This window comes from Poecilia reticulata, linkage group LG2, assembly GCF_000633615.1.
Source record: "Poecilia reticulata strain Guanapo linkage group LG2, Guppy_female_1.0+MT, whole genome shotgun sequence".
In the NCBI taxonomy this organism is placed as follows: Eukaryota; Metazoa; Chordata; class Actinopteri; order Cyprinodontiformes; family Poeciliidae; genus Poecilia; species Poecilia reticulata.
In genome coordinates, this window is record NC_024332.1 from 31,884,081 (window position 1) to 31,900,133 (window position 16,053).

General features: G+C 38.2%; 1 protein-coding gene across 2 annotated transcripts; it reads right to left on the reverse strand.

Moving 5' to 3' along the window:
• Positions 1 to 561: 561 nt before the first annotated feature.
• On the reverse strand, positions 562 to 15,300 carry ttc21b (tetratricopeptide repeat domain 21B). Of its 2 annotated transcripts, none has more exons than XM_008404037.2 (29): positions 15,030 to 15,300; positions 14,574 to 14,700; positions 14,384 to 14,494; positions 13,423 to 13,589; positions 13,203 to 13,325; positions 12,620 to 12,777; positions 12,083 to 12,167; positions 11,855 to 11,953; positions 11,263 to 11,458; positions 10,810 to 10,907; positions 10,371 to 10,571; positions 10,144 to 10,273; positions 9,479 to 9,636; positions 9,145 to 9,369; positions 8,798 to 9,036; positions 8,424 to 8,496; positions 7,640 to 7,750; positions 7,424 to 7,562; positions 6,737 to 6,843; positions 6,151 to 6,339; positions 5,792 to 5,902; positions 5,625 to 5,706; positions 5,388 to 5,538; positions 5,154 to 5,315; positions 2,966 to 3,161; positions 2,506 to 2,730; positions 2,261 to 2,381; positions 2,103 to 2,170; positions 562 to 2,018 (listed from the first exon to the last, which is right to left on the reverse strand). In XM_008404037.2, exons 1-29 carry the CDS (start codon positions 15,051 to 15,053, stop codon positions 1,941 to 1,943), a joined length of 3,954 nt encoding a protein of 1,317 aa, XP_008402259.1. In that variant the 5' UTR covers positions 15,054 to 15,300; the 3' UTR covers positions 562 to 1,940. The 2 variants fall into 2 exon arrangements, with proteins under 2 accessions (XP_008402259.1, XP_008402260.1); XM_008404038.2 differs by lacking the exon at positions 15,030 to 15,300 and adding an exon at positions 14,880 to 14,984.
• Positions 15,301 to 16,053: the final 753 nt, after the last annotated feature.

Consider the following 16,053-nt stretch of genomic DNA (forward strand, 5'->3'; position numbering starts at 1 on the left):
CACGTCTGTAGGTGCCGTTATGTTTATCATCGTTTAGGAGGTTCATAAAATAAAAAAGAATGTTGTAGCAAAATCTCCAACAAAAGGATTCTTCTGAAACCTATTTTCACCCATAAAACGATTAAAAGTTCAGTTATCAATCACCGTGGGTGCCTTCAGAAAGTTTTGTGAAGGATGACCAGATGGGGGATCAATAGCCTTGCAGTGGCACATAAAAACTAAAACAACAAAAACATAACAGATTATCAGTTTTATTGCGATATGAAAAAACTTGAAAGTGCTCTRACAAAGAATATCCCCTTGGCAGATTTTTTTCTTTGAATTGCTTTTTTTTTCCTCCACACATACGTTTCAGATCATCAAACCAATTTCAACATATTACAAAAAGGATACACAATGCAGCTTTGCGAGGATGATTCATTATTTAGTAAAATACACAATCCTGAATTGCTATGAAAAAGTAATTTATCAATAAACCAGCCTTAGTTCCAACTGGTACCAAGAGTTTATAACTGGCATTGACCCTTGCCATCATAGTGGAGAAATTTTGGGTCACTCTCGTTTTTTTTGCTGAATTATTAATTCTCAGTAACATTGTGGGTTTTTCAGTATGGATAGCATATTAAGGACATGACACAGTCATGTCCATTAGGGTATTTTTCAGTCAGACTAGATTACTTTTATGTGCTTAAGGAATACAGAGGTTGTCTTGCAGGTGTTTGTCAGATAATTGCTTTGCTGCACAAAGTGTGCATGAGCTTCAGGCTGCAAACTGATGGCCGGACATTGTCCTTCAGGAGCACAGTTCATGACTCCAACAATCACAGCAAGTTGTTCAGATCCTGAAGCAGCCCAGACCGTCTCATTAACAGAACCATTTTTGAACGTAGGTATCGCACTACATCAGTATTTCCYAACCCTGGTCCTCGAGGCATATTGCCCTACATGTTTTAGATGTTTCCCTGCTTTACGCCTGACTCAGCTTATTGAAGTTCACAATACACCTGTCTATTGAAATTGCCTGGGCTGAAGCAAGGAAACGCTTAAAACATGCAGGGCAGTATGCCTTGAGGACCATGTTTGGGAAACACTGTGTTACACTACTGTCTTAGTTTTACACTTAGTTTGGACATATAGCAAAGATAGCTTCATTCTTGTCTCACAAATCCATGGAATGATTTCCCAAAAGTCTTGTGGGTACTGAAGATGTCTTTTTGGCAAATGTGAGATGGCTTTGAGCTTTTATTGCTCGCTGGACATCCTTCCATGTTCCAACACAGCAATGATCAAAACAAAAACACAAGGCCAAGTCAGCCTGTAGTTAGTAATAGTGTGGGTTCTGAAGTGGCCATCTCAGTCTTCTGACTSCAGCATCATTGAACTACAGTGAAATATCCATAAATTTATCAGAGAATAAAAAATAAGAGCACAACTGTAGGAAGATATATGTATGCCTGGTCCTTGTGATCGACCCAAATGCACAAAAAGCAGAATTTGCTTTTTTAATTTAGTACTGCATTTAACAGTGAAAATGTATGCTTTATTAACCAGATGTTCTGTCAGTTTACATTTGTTTATAGAATAAAAACACATCACTGGGTAGTACCCTTCACAARCACACTGCAAATACCTCTGGAAAGCAGAGGGTCGGTAAGGACTAGTAAAATRTAAATGTTTCTAAGATTTCCATTTCAATCTGCAAAAACATTTATATAGCCGTTTCATTGCTAGAAGCTTTCAGCTGTGCATATTCCCCAATGTCTTTGCTCCGTTTTCTCYTTAAACTGTCAGAAACCAACTTTTCATTTGCTCAGAAAAATCTACAAAACCACGTGTTTAAGGGTTAAACGCATGAGGAAAAATAACTACATTTTCATTTTAAAACAATAAGCAACTCTCTTTCAATCTTTTTCAGGCACACACGCAAAAAACACGCAACTCTATGATCTCAAGGCAGCACGAGCTTTGTCCAGGATTTCCTTCCTCATTTTTGGATAATCTGGATGAGCAGCRAGAACCTGTAGACAGAAATGGAGCTGCGTTAATGCATAAAACCACATCAAACCACATAAACKGTGATCATTTGTTTTCAGATGCCTCACCTTATGACACACATCTATGGCCTCAACGTATCTCTTTGCTTTCAAGTAGTTAAAAGCAAGCTTATATCCTAAATGAAACGCAGGCGTTTGATGTTAGAAATGTAACTTTCCCTTAACTCTTGCGAGTAGAACTTGACRTCTGATTTTGMTTGACATACCAATAGCTGGATTTTTCTGATTTCCATATTTCCAAGCCATTTCATAGTTGAGAGCTGCATCGCGGAACGCCTGGTCTTTTTCCATTATGTAGCCCTGATACTCATACGCTTTGCAGCACGACTGGACAAACACACATTTTTAGATTAAAAGTTGTGTCAGACAAAAAAACTAAACAAATGTCCATGTATGTGGAGAAGGCTGAACTAATGCCTTATTTAAAGAGTAACAACATGTTTAAGYTCACCTTGTTATGATTGAGACATCTTTTTAGAAGGTCTGCGGCCATGTCATACTTCCCCGAGTGGATGTATATGTCTGCCAGGAGCAGCCAGCTCTTCTCAAACTCGTCAGCGTCAGCAATGTTCCAGTTCATCTTGGCTATTCGTTTGAGCTGGTTCCTGGCTCGAGGAGTTTGTTTCAGCATCATGTATGCCGTTGCCATGGCCAACAAAGCTGGAACGTGGTCTTTCTGARTCCCACAATAGAATGCAGGAGAGACAGGATGAGTCCCTAATCACCAGTTTATAGCACAAAAATGAACTCTGAACTGGTTAAGACACGGAAAAACTATGGTCGATAAAAAAAATATAACTAAAAGTCACTCAACAATATAAGGACATGGCCTGAAAAAAACGCAAAGCTACTAGTGTGGGTATATTTACACAAGAAGGAATAATGTTGTGCWCCATCTGGAGTTTACTTACCTCATTGTTTGCGATCTCTGTGAAAACACTGAGGGCTTTCTCTACATTGGCCTTCTGTTTAGTAGACAGCAAGCAGTAGTTCTCCAGGATGCGGAGCTGTACGTGTCCCCCCGGCGTCTGAGGCTTTATCTCCTTGAGAAGCTTCTCTGCTGTTCTCACAGCAAGCTGCTCAGACTCTTGCTTTTCTGTGGAGTTGCTGAGGAGACAAAATKGAATTGTAACAAAGTCTGTAATATTTGAAACTGAGGCACACACTCTGTACCAAAGGCACTGTCAGGATCCTGAAAAACAGGAGGCTTATCCCAGACCAGACAGCCTTACATCTCCATATGATGATGACAATTTTGAAATAGCTTTACACTGAAACGACATCAGCATGTTTTAGCGTGAGGCCTTTTGCTTTGGGTAAAAATATTGCAGTGAAGGAATGGAARCAAAGAATGACAATATAAAACTGATGAGGGAAAACTGATAAAATAATGACATATTTTAAAAATGTTTTGTTTTATTTGAAACTCAAGAAAAAAAAGAGCAGTATGGTGGATATAARACTAGATTTTGACTGAGACATTCTAACACCTTTTAATCTAAACCATTTCGCTGTATCCCATTGTGCAGTTCAGTTTTAAAAGCCAAGACATCTGGCTCTAGTGCCATTAGATAGGGTGAAACTGTGTTTTCCCTTCCTTGGTCAGGAGATCTGGTGACCTTTACTTCTTTGTGTCTCTTTGTTCTGTTTCTTCTGTTCTTCGTAGTGGACGCATTTCTGGGTTGGGATGCTTGGTTCATTCAGGAGCAGAAGCTACCTGCCATTTGCTGTGYCTGGGTGCTGAGTTATGTGAGGTTTCAATCCTTCTCACAATAACTTCACACCTTCAGGTGATAAATTCACACAWACCACCACCTAAGAACTCTTACAAATAATCAAAACAGCCCAAGGTCATGCAAATACAGGTTCCCTTTTCAGTAATTTCRCCTGTCTACTTTAATGTCAGATGGAGTCTTGACACAGTTAGTTAATCGTATTGTTACTGTAGAGTAAAGCTTCCTTGGCACCTGGCTTCCCATGATGATGTTTTTTTTGTTTGTGTTTTTATATTATGAAATAAATATCTGAAACTTGTTTTTTTCACATTTTATATAAATTTAGACCCAGAATCCATCCATCTTCTTTCACCCTTGTCCCTCAGTGGGGTCGGGAGGGTTGCTGGTGCCTATCTCCAGCTAAAGTCCCGGGCGAGAGGCGGGGTTCACCCTGGACAAGTCGCCAGTCTGTCGCAGGGCAACACAGAGACACACAACCATGCACACACACACTCATACCTAGGGGCAATTTGGAGAGGCCAATTAACCTGACAGTCATGTTTTTGGACTGTGGGAGGAAACCGGAGTACCCGGAGAAAACCCACACATGCACAGGGAGAACATGCAAACTCCATGCAGAAAAACCCCGGGCCGGGAATCGAACCCAGAACCTTCTTGCTACAAGGCAACAKCTCTACCAACCGCGCCACTGTGCAGCCCTAGACCCAGAATGTTTGGGTCTAATAATGCCTGCAGATGCTTCTCAATAAATTACAATATTGTTTCAATAACTCAATTCAAAAAGCAAAACTCATATGCAGATTTGTTGCCTCCGTGCTCTCTCAGTTGACCTTTGTCCAGCCAATTTGTCAGTCACAAAAATAGCAACGAAAGAAGCTGGTTGTTCACACAGTGCGACACTCAAGAATATTAATAAGAAGCTGAGAGGAAGAAAAAGCTGGCAGAAAAGTCTGCTTATGCAACAAAAATTGTGAAGTAAACCCCACTGAAGGGTGTGAGTGAAATTAACATGTAACCGTATTAAGCACATGGGAGATACAGACCGAGAACCTATGGAAAATTTTAAGATCAAGATGAGAGAAGCACAACAAGCCCACAACTAAAGCAACAAGGAGGTTTCTGAAAACCAATAGGCTACATAGTACTGATGCAATAAATGATCAAAAGGAGCGCTGACAAAGTACTAACAGTGCAACCTATTAGTACTTGTTCTKAAAATTCTTTTTTGTGGGTTTCCATTAACTGTAAGCCACAGATATTGAAATGATCAGAAATAATCATTTGAAATATATTTTAACTTTTTAAACTGAGCAACTAATTGTATCGACTTGTATTGCCATTACTCAGCTTGTGTGAAACTCACCCAATTTCACCATCTAAATTCTCAAACACYTCTCCTCCGATTGTGTCGTTGTCTGGGTTGAGCAGGATTTCAATCATGTTATATACAGCATTCTGACCCCAGTCGTTATCTTTCCGAGCCTTGTTGAAATGTAGCAGAGCGTCGATAGGTTCTCCTGTGTACCTATRCAAAAAGGCATGAAGTTTAGACCCACAACTTGAAAGAATAAGATTGGCTAAAATTGACCAAACTTACCAAAGATAAAGCCCCTTGCAATAGTTGAAGCCTGGGTCCAATTTAATTCTGGAACAATGTTTTTCTGCCTTATCAAGGAAACTGGGGATGTTCTCCAACTTGCCGGCTCTTCTCAACAAGTCAATGAGATGCGATAGAGTTGGGTAGTTGTCTGGAAAAAAAAACAAAAAACACCTGACTTTCAGTTTGGGAAATGATCACTTATTGATTATATTTGCCAAAGAGAAAAAGAGTTACCTGGTTTGTACATCAGGAGTTGCTCAAAATTACTAAGTGCCCGATCATAATCCTGTTTTCTAAAATTAATGTCCGCCATCATCTAAGAATAAACACGCATTAGAAATTATTTATTTGATCTAGTTGAAAAAAATAACTTCTAACATCTGTGGTGGAGAAACACAAACCAGAGTCGCATCTTCGTTGAAATTGTCATTCTTCAAAATCTCGCCGCATTGGTGCTGGCATAAATCCACCTCGTCCAGAGTGAGGTACAACCGTGCCAATTCCAGCATGACCTAAGTAAGAACAGGGCGCACATTCATCTGAATAGATTTTGTGTCAAAGCATTCGGAATGTGGCAACACTGAGAAGATACATCAGATCTTCAGCGTAAAGAAAAGCTTTAGCAATTGAAATCACAGATCATTTGAGAAACACATGTAAGAAGACTTAAAAAAAAAAAAAAAAAAAAAGCAAACGCTTGCTAAGCACATCCCACAGCTGCAGTAAGTACACAGAACCGTTTTGATTCAGCTGCACTGACCTTGCGATCGGTCTCACAATACACAAGAGCTTCTTTGTAGAATTTGACCGCTCTCTCATAGCCCCTCTGACTTGTATAGTGTTTGGCGATCTCAGCACAGATCTCTGCAGCACGTTGCTTCTGCGCCGGGACAGCATCGGGCTGCTCCAGCTGCACGCGCTTCAGGACTTTGGCTTGTACATCTCGGGCCTATAAACAGCAAATAACTCAACATCACTGAGGGAAATTWAAAAAAAAATAATAAAAAATAAAAAAACTGCTAAAAATTAAGGTATTGTTGTGAGAAAATGTATAAATGTCTGTTCTGGGTGCTGAGTTATGTGAGGTTTCAATCCTTCCCACAATAACTTCACCCCTTCAGGTGATAAATTCACACATGTATTGCAATAATTTCGATTAAAAATAAGTTCAATTTAGATTGAACTGGATTCTATGTAATTTAACCTAGATCAGACCTGTTTTACTCATAAATATATGAATGTGTGTTATATAAATAATCTGAATTGAGWGGAATTAGACAAAATCATTACATTTGTCATGAGAAATATTCAAGCAAGATATTTTATGAGCAAATGTAATCACTTACTTTCTGTAGTGAAAGTAAAGCTTCCTCATTTTTTTCCTCTTTAATTTGGACCTTAGCTAGCAGCACCAGATAATGACAGGTATCTGAGAGAGCAGGCAGCTCATTCACTGGAAGAAAAAAACAACAAAAATGGTTAAAAAGCGGCAATGTATGGGTCAAATTGTTCAGCAGGGTATAAGCAACAAAAATGTTTGCGCACTCGGAGTAGGGTGAAGTTTGGAGCACCTCCTAGTGGTCTAGTCCAGTGTTTTCCAAACGTGGTCATCAAGCAGACTGCCCTGCATGCTTCAGGAGTTTTCCCGGATTCGGCACACCTGATTCGAGTTGATGGGTGATTAGCAGGGTTTTGCTAAACTGGAATCATCTGAATCAGGTGTGTTAAAGCTGGGAAACACCTAAAACATGCAGAGAAGTGTGCCCCGAGTACCAGGGTTGGGAAATATTGGATGAAGTTTAAATTAAAGAARATCCAGACACTCGGTTTGCTGYTGATAAACTAAACAGTTATTAAAAATCTTTTAACTGCCGTTTGTGCAGCTTTCCAACCCAGTTTTGGGAAGTCTGCTCTCACCTTTGAAGCGACGTCATCAAACTGTGATTTTGGTGCTACGTTTTCTTTTGGCAAGTATCTTTGTATGTTATCTACATACTTATGCAATGCCATACATATTGGGATTTCAGAAGCACCTGGATCATGAGCCAAAGCGTCATTGAGAACTCTCTCACAGCGATCATGCTGCCTCATCTTCATCAGAAGCTCAGCCAAGTCGTAGCGTAGGAAGTTCTGTTGCTCAGTCTTTAGCGCTGCTTCATAATAAGTAATTGCCTGGAATGATTGCAACAAYAATGCATCAGCAAAACGTCGTCTGTGCCTAAAACATGTGGGTGTATAACCTAATCTACCTTGACGTAGTTGTGAGTCTTGACCAACGCTTTCCCAATTTTGCTTGCTAAAGCACCATCTTTGGGGTTTTTCTTCAGAGCTTGCTCGTACACTTCAATGGCTTTCTCTGGCTGAAGATAAACACAGATGACTGAAAGTAGCATCATAGTTTACTGCTGGTAAACTATGACGCTTCTGTTTTTTTGTAAATATTATCGTTAGCTTGGGACAAGTAGTACAAATGTAATGGACTGCATAATGCATTAAGGAGCAATCTATTGGAAAGTTTGGCTAAAATTAGTTGCTGTTGGTGAAACRGCAAACACAAATCTACTTGACCCAAGTCTTATCTTGTGTCACAACCAAAGAATGTGTAAACACTATAAGGCAAGGTTGACACCCATAAACTCATGAAGGTAATRCATCCTGTTCCCTGATTTGTCTGAAATCTGCTCCTTGGGAGTCTGTTACTTAGCAACAGGCCTGCTGTGTGTTTTTCCACTCTCTGCAGTTACTACTGATTCTTACTTTTCTTTGTTATACCACCTGAACTGAACAGTGAGGATATTSAATTTTCTGTACTTGTTATGCACACCAGCTGAAATTAGATATTGTTTAAGGAATAAAAAAACAAACAAAAAAACCCTTTTAAACACAGATATTTGTTACATGGGTAGCAARCCAACAGAACTTAACAGCAGAGCAATAACAGGACTGTTGGGATGRATTTCAGAAACTTAAAGTTCACAAAATCCTTACGTCTGATAACATTAGATAATAAAATAAAACATATATTTTACAAACCTCCTGAATGTTCATGTACGCATCACCRAGTAAGAGAGATGTGTGAGGACTAGGAAGCTTCTCCACCATTTCTCTGTGGAAAATATCACATATAATGCATGTCATTACATTTACAGCTCTCTGTATTGTGTGYGATTTATTAATACATTAGTAAGTCCAAGCAGTCAAAAAAAAAATCATATATGCTTTCTGCTACACAGAGCTCACATTTACTTAATTTAGCTTCAGCTTTTCAGAAGCTRAAGCTGATTTATAGTGTTTTACTATTTCAGATTTTACTGTTCAATTTCCCTTCGGATAATTTGATGTTAGTTTTCATTTCAGACAGATTTTATTTATTTTTTTGTTATTGTTTGAATCAAAACGTAACTCACCTATAGCAGCTTGCGTAAAGTCGTTTTTCTCTTCTGTGCTTCAAATATATATCTGCCATTTTCTCTTTGGCTGAAATGTAGTAGGGCTGCTCAGGTGTAATGTTTCTCAGCATACTCAGAGCCARCTCTGTGTCACCACGCAGCAGCGCCAGGTCCGCGTTAGCGATAGTGACACGCAGCTCCTCTGGAGTCCCAGAAAACTCATTGATGGCATCCTGCATGACCTTTGCAGCTTCATGCTGTCATATGAAAAATAAGTTCATCTTCGAATTACTCTTTCCKTAAAGGTCAGAAATTGTGAAAATTAAAATGAAGTTGTGTCAAGGATAAGAACTCTGTTATCATACCTGCTCTCCATTGAGCCAGAGGGCCTCAGCTAGCTCCAAGAAGAGAGACACGTAGTCAGCAGAGTTCAGCTCGGTCTTCTTGTGCTTGGACTTGGATGAGGAACCAGCTCTACGGACGCCTGGGAGAYTCATGGCCATCTGCAATGTCTGAATAGCCTCCCCAAGCTCCCCYGTTTTCTTCTTAGCCTGAGCTTTGATGAGGTGGTACAAAGGGTGATCTCGTATCTAGAATGCACAACAGATCATAAACCATTTGGATAAAAACGATCTGTGATAACATAATAATAAATTGAGTAATTTTATTGGAAGAAAACTAGAGTATTTGTGCTTTTACTTCAAAATTATGGCTGAGGCAGAGTTCAAGTGACTGATTGCAAAGCATCATGTTGCCCTGCAACAGATGGATCTGGGCCAATAGCAGATGAGCATCTGCGTGAGAGGGGCACTGCTCCAGGCAGTGGTTAAGACTGCTCTGAGCCCCATCTATGTCACCTGAAGGGGAACAGAAAGAGTGTGATTTGAAACATTAGACACAAAAATATATCAATAATTAAAATGCACAAGGATATTTTTWAAATTTTGTGTAAGTGATTTATTTCAGTTATTCAATGTAAAAAAAAACTGATATTGATTGAAAATATTGATTCATTAAACGCAGGATGATCCATWTCAAGAGTTTTTTTTGTAGTTATATTTGTTTATTATACTTTATAACCAATGAAAAGCAAAACCATAAAAAAAAAAAATTTGAAAACTGCTCACGGAGCGCTACATCCTTGCATATTTTTCAAAAGTAGAGTGGAAGGAAAAACAAGGCAAAGCCCTCAAAAGACTGGGAGAAATAGGTGTGGACTGCAGCTAGAGTCAGTAGAATCTTTAACAAAACACAGGATAGATTTTTATCAAGTACAAAATAAGATCAGCTAAAGACAAATCAACTTTTCAATGCTCTTCTAATTTACTGAGACGTAAATTGTGCMTTTTATTTGTATTACTCACCAGACTGGTATCTGACTTTGGCAAGCAAGAARACTGCATGAAGGAGACCTGGCACAATTTTGACCACAGTATCCAACAACGTGGCACAGTGCTGCAGCTGAGGAGCGGGAGGCTGGCCAGCAGCAGGAGGCTAAAACAACAAAGTGTTCCAAATTGGCTTGGAATATACTGAAGCCCCAAGACTTCTCTAATAACTGATGGGCTGACAAAAACCATATCAATTTTACCTTTGAAGGACAAATAGCAAGATACTCTTTGACAATTTCCAACAGGAAGTCTGGGTTCATCTTCTCCAGATACTCGACTCCCAGAGGCAGGCCCTGCAGCGAGGAGAAGTGTGTGTCCACTGCGTCATTCAGSAGGTTGGTCACCTCTGCCTGGGGCTGAAGCTTTTTTCCTGCCAGCACAGCCTGTAGATACAAAAGCTCCTAACACAACAAAACATAATAAAAAGAAAGAATTGGTTAAACAAATAATTTTGTAAAAAAAAAAAGCAAAAAAAAAAAAAAACAGCAAATGTGAGTGAAGATTTCAATATGGGCTAATTAAAGGAATCTATTAACTACAACATGAGAACAAATAACTATTTAGCTTAGTATATCATATTTGCTTCTGAACTGCAAGTACTGGTTTTAGGATTCTCTCAAGAATACAACGAAGCATTACCCCAGATTTTCCAATAGACTGTTGAATCTCTGAGAGAAATTCCAGCTGCTGTTCTGCATCGTCAAGTAGTCCCTCGATTACCTGACAGCGAGCTATACCTGGATAGCAAAAAAAACAACCACAAAACAATCTGAAAAAAATGAAGAACAGCTAAGAACAGACAAAATAAACGGTTTCACAGTCATTTCAACAGCCAACTTTATCCTATTTTTGTGGGGTCTTTTGTTTTCTTAGATTTTAATATTGTTTATTTCCTTTTAACTCTTCCAGTTTCTTTTTACAGTCTGTTTGGCTGGGAACACAACAGTTTGACCTCAGTCACATAAAATAAGTCTAGATTTTTCTATAATTGTTTTTTTTTTCCTTGGAATTTGTTGCTTTGCTTTATTTGGATCCAAAGTGTCATGGTTATTACGGGGGGAAAAAAAACACAAAACATTTCATAAACATTACCAGTCAAAGCAGAAACACTAGTTTTCTCCTTGTTTGTGATGGCGATCTTGTACCACTTCATGGCCTCTTTGATTCTGCCTTGAAGCACCATCTGGTAGCCCAACTCCGTGGCTAAGTCTGGGTCCCTCGATGCCATGGAATAAGCCCTCTCCACCATTCGGAAGGTCTGCTCTATCACTTTGTCACTGCGTCCACACTGGACGGCAACAAAGACACAGCAAAGATTTGTTTTTAAAAAGCCGCAATAGTRACGGAAAATTCCAAATCAAAAGCTCAGAAAGGTTTTCAAGTTCAAGTCAAAAACCAGRCAACCACATAACACATAGAAATTGTTCTTTAATCATTGTAAATTCTACAACTCTTCTTTAAATAATTTTTAAATATTTAAAATTTATTTATTTAGCTGAGGCCTAATTAGATTCACACAGAAGAGATAGTCAAATTATTCAAAAATAATCTATGGGCCACATGACAAGAACTGAGGTGGTAATACAAGTTAGGTAAAGATTTAGATGAAAAAACACATTTGCTTTTAAAATCTCAGCTTTGAGATATAACAACATTTACAACAATATTAAACATCAAATCTTACAACACGGGTGAAGGCAACAGACATTCTGTAGTAAAGCTCGGCGTTGTTTGGTTCCAGTATGTCTAAACCGTTGATGAGGTTGGAAAGTTGCTTTACTGCCTGTCAAGGAAATAAAAAAAAAAGACTATGAGATAATGAATGTTGCTATGATTTTTGTCTAAGAACTAAATGAATCATGCTAATCCCCAACCATTTAGTAAGGTGAAGGTGAAAATCTGTTGAATGTACCTCTGTAATATCTCCATCTCTACATAAAGAGTGCAGTGCCAGCATCCGTAGAGCCTCCAGGTTATTTTTATCTTTCTGTAAAAGCCTGAAACATGACCCAAGGTGGTGTTAATAAAAGTCAATCACCAACGCATTTCTTGCATTGACAGTAATAGAATATTTGATACTCCTGCAGTACTAGGTTAAACTGCCAGACAAACTCCATTAAAACTGAAAGGAACTGAGAAGGCAGCCCAATGGAGAGTCTAAAGATTAGAGTGAGGGTACCATTTATATATATCTTTATTGTCTGGCTTTGGCACTGAACCAAAGAGGTACAAACAATGAAAAACCTGTATCCACTGGTTATTTTTTTTTATTATTATTATTTTTCTCCTTATATCTTAAGTGCAGAAAGAATGCAAGTGTTTCAACCATTTCTGATCGCACTTGTAATATTAATCTACCTTTTGAAACCGTGAGATGCAGTCTCAATTGAGATGTGCAAACTGTTGGTGTATTATTTAGAAAATACAACTGACGATTCTAATGACTTACCTGTGAGCAGCGTCGATGGTTTGATCCCAGTCTTGAAGACTTAGCAGCAGTTTCATTTTCTTAATGAGAGCTGGGATGAACCCAGAGAAACTCACTATGACTTGGTTAACCATCTCTAGTGCTCCAGAGTAGTTCTGACGACATTCATAATACTGTGCCTATGCGAAGAAGAAACATCTGTGAAAGATTTATATTAATATAACACGCACAGACTTATTATAAGACATTGATTGAAGATGTTTAAATGGCTTATCAGAGTGTGACCAGAGTGTGAAACAATATGGTAGAATAATTCAAATGTCTTGCAGTCAGAAGAAACTGCAAGATATACATGCACTTGAAAACATTCTGCTTGTCTGAAATACTTGTAAATATAAACATTTAACAATAATAACTATGGCGATAATTTTGAGTGACAATATCTATACCTTCAGAACTACTACAAAGCATACATAGTTGGAGATCTCAAAAGTCAACATGGTGAGTTAATTAAACATTTGAAACATATTGTAAAATGTAGAATGGTAATGCATAATAAGATCATAACATTTGCAGTTTGGAATAATCAAAAATAAATCATTACCTTTCCCATTAGGGCAAAAACATCTGCTCTTTCTTTCATGCCCTCATCAAAGTATTTCCCAGCCTTCCTGATGTAGGTGTCTTTCCCTGACGTAACGTCTATCCAGGCTTTTAGGATTATGCCCTTTAAAACAAAAAAGAACACCATTAATGGCACAATCACCCCCATAAGATAAGTTTATTGACTTTGCATAAATACACTGAAAATAATAAACTCTCACCTCTCTTGAGCCATTGGAGAGCTTGATCATTCGCTCTGTGTACTCTCTTGCTTTGTCATTTCGGCCTAACAGCCAGAGAAACGTCCCAGCGTGGTAAAGACTCTTGGGCGGTGCACTTTTACGATCCTCCTTGACCTTAGCATCAAGTTCTTGAATAATGTCTCTGTCTGTGAATACAGAGAAACTTCTAGCTTTGCCAGTGTACAACAGCATCAGCGCTATTGAACTTCTCAAAAGGTGGTCCTAAACAGAATGGACTGAGGGAGGAACTGAACTCGTATGCACTTTGAACTTTTCGTTTTTGTATTCTGTGTTAGTTTCTTATTTTGATTAGATTAGTCTTGTTTCTGTTTTTCTTCCGCTTAGTCCTTTCTAAGTGGTTCTAGTTGATTTTTGTGTCTATTTTTACTTAAGGTTAGATTTGTATCCTGGTCCCCTGTGTACTTTCCTTCGCTCTTTGTGTCACTGCCTCTCCCTCTTCTCAGTCTACCTTCCCCTCACACCTGCAACCCGTTAGCTCATCAACCTAGGACCTTTGTTTAGCATTAAACCTCCACAGTATTTAAGCACCTTATCCTTAGTCACTCCTCTCTGGTTCCGCTAGTTTCCTCTTGTCACGTTCCTGTTTTACCCTGTGTTATCCTTGTGTCTCCTTGCCAGTTTCTTTCCTGTGAATTTTTGTTTTTTTGTAAGTGTTTGTTCTCATATTTTCATCAAAACCTTCATTCTCAACTCAATGCCTCTGTCTCTCTGCATTTGGATCCTTCTAGAAACCACTAAACATGACAGCTTATTTGTGAAAAAATCTGAAAACTATAAATCGCATGTTACAATTATGCCAGAAAAGTATATATTTTGTGTTGGTCTATCACTTAAAATGAGACTCGGGGGATGTTAATGTTTTTGCAAGATGTTTTTGATAGAATATGTTTTATGTTTACATTACAAAATTTTGTATTACCTGGGTTTGGCTTTTTCTTCTCAGCATAGACAAGAGCCATCAATGTGCAGAGAGATAGATCTCGATCATCTCTGATTGTGTCCAGTTCTGCCGTGGCCTCCTGAATTTCACCTGATGAAACATAAAAAAAAAAAAACATTTGGCAAAGGCTCTCGTCCATTCATATTAGTATAATCCTTTAAAATCATACCTTGCATAAGACTTGCATATGCGTGGAAGAAAATGTAGATGGGGCTACTGTATTTCCTTTGAGCAGCTGAGAGAGAACTGATTGCATGATTGAAGTACTTTTCATAGCAGTAGTACTTGATCAAAGCCTGGAGCAAAACATTCCGAGAAAAAAGGAGAGCGAGTTAAAACAGTTTGAGGACCAGCCCGTCCAAAGAGTTTGATTACCTAAAAAAGGAAAATTAAAACTGCAAATATTATGCGACGACAAAAACGAGTTAAACAAGGGCATTACTGTTAAATAACATTCGTCGTCATGGTATATTACCTTAATTGCTTGTTGATGTGATCTTTCCCTTACAGACCACTACCTCTATGTTGTAAGTAATAGTTAATGACTTTCCGATCGTACTGTTTTTGTTCCTTTAATCGTTTCTTTATGTAGCATCGAATGCTATTATTAGCGAGCTTTGCTTACCAGGGTTGTGCMTTCTTCCTCCATCTTTAACGCTTTAGATAGAGTACTGACTGGGGAAAGGAAAACGCAATGTTTCACGCTAATAAAATTGCTTATAATGATACAGTTTTACTGTTGAAACCGTCTTGTTTTCGCCATCTTGCGCTCATTCCTTCAGCGTTGCCTGGTAGCTAAGAAACGGTTTGTGTTGCGAGATTGAAAAAAAAAATCCCTCATTGTTGACTTCCAGGCTTGGGACGCCGCGTAAAGTGTCGTGACTTTGCATGGTTGGCTGATTGTAAAACAAACCATGACGCACACAGATATAAATTTTACGCAAATATTTATCTAAAAATTTTGTTGATAGCTTATAAGAAAGGATTTGCCGCTACTGTCCATGCCTGACAGATTAAACTAGGGGCTTACACGGTGCATATAGAACGTAAATCCTCCTTTCAACTTAAGAGGGCGCAATTATCCAACGTTTCCGTTTACATCCTTAGCTGTTAGGTTGGTGTCAAATCTATACGGGAAACATACTTTTTGTAAGAGTTGACAAGTTTATCTATTTGAATTTTCTTTTAGGCATAATTATTTCTTCTTCTGTTCTTATTAATCATCAATACTCAGTCTCTAGTTCTAATATATATTCTCCTAATTTTACAAAAAGCACCCATAAAAATAATAAAAAAACCCGAATTGGATACAGTGCAAAATCCCCCTATTATGAGTGGACATTTGCTTTCTCCAAATGAAATATTTTCTGATTTGCAATGAAATCAAACAAGTTAAGTAAAAATTTAGGTTTAAATAATAATGTGTAATACAAATATTTGTGACAGATGTCATTCAGTGTCATTGCATACCCCAGAATGGATTTATTTCTAATAGATATAATTTCATTGTCAATATAAATAATCCTAAAGCTACTAATACATCTAAAATTATAATGTATAAATATAATTGTGCATTGTATTGGCTGGCACTTTGAGAATCAGGAAAATGATGCATTCTATCTTCATCCTAATCTTGTATCACAAAAGTT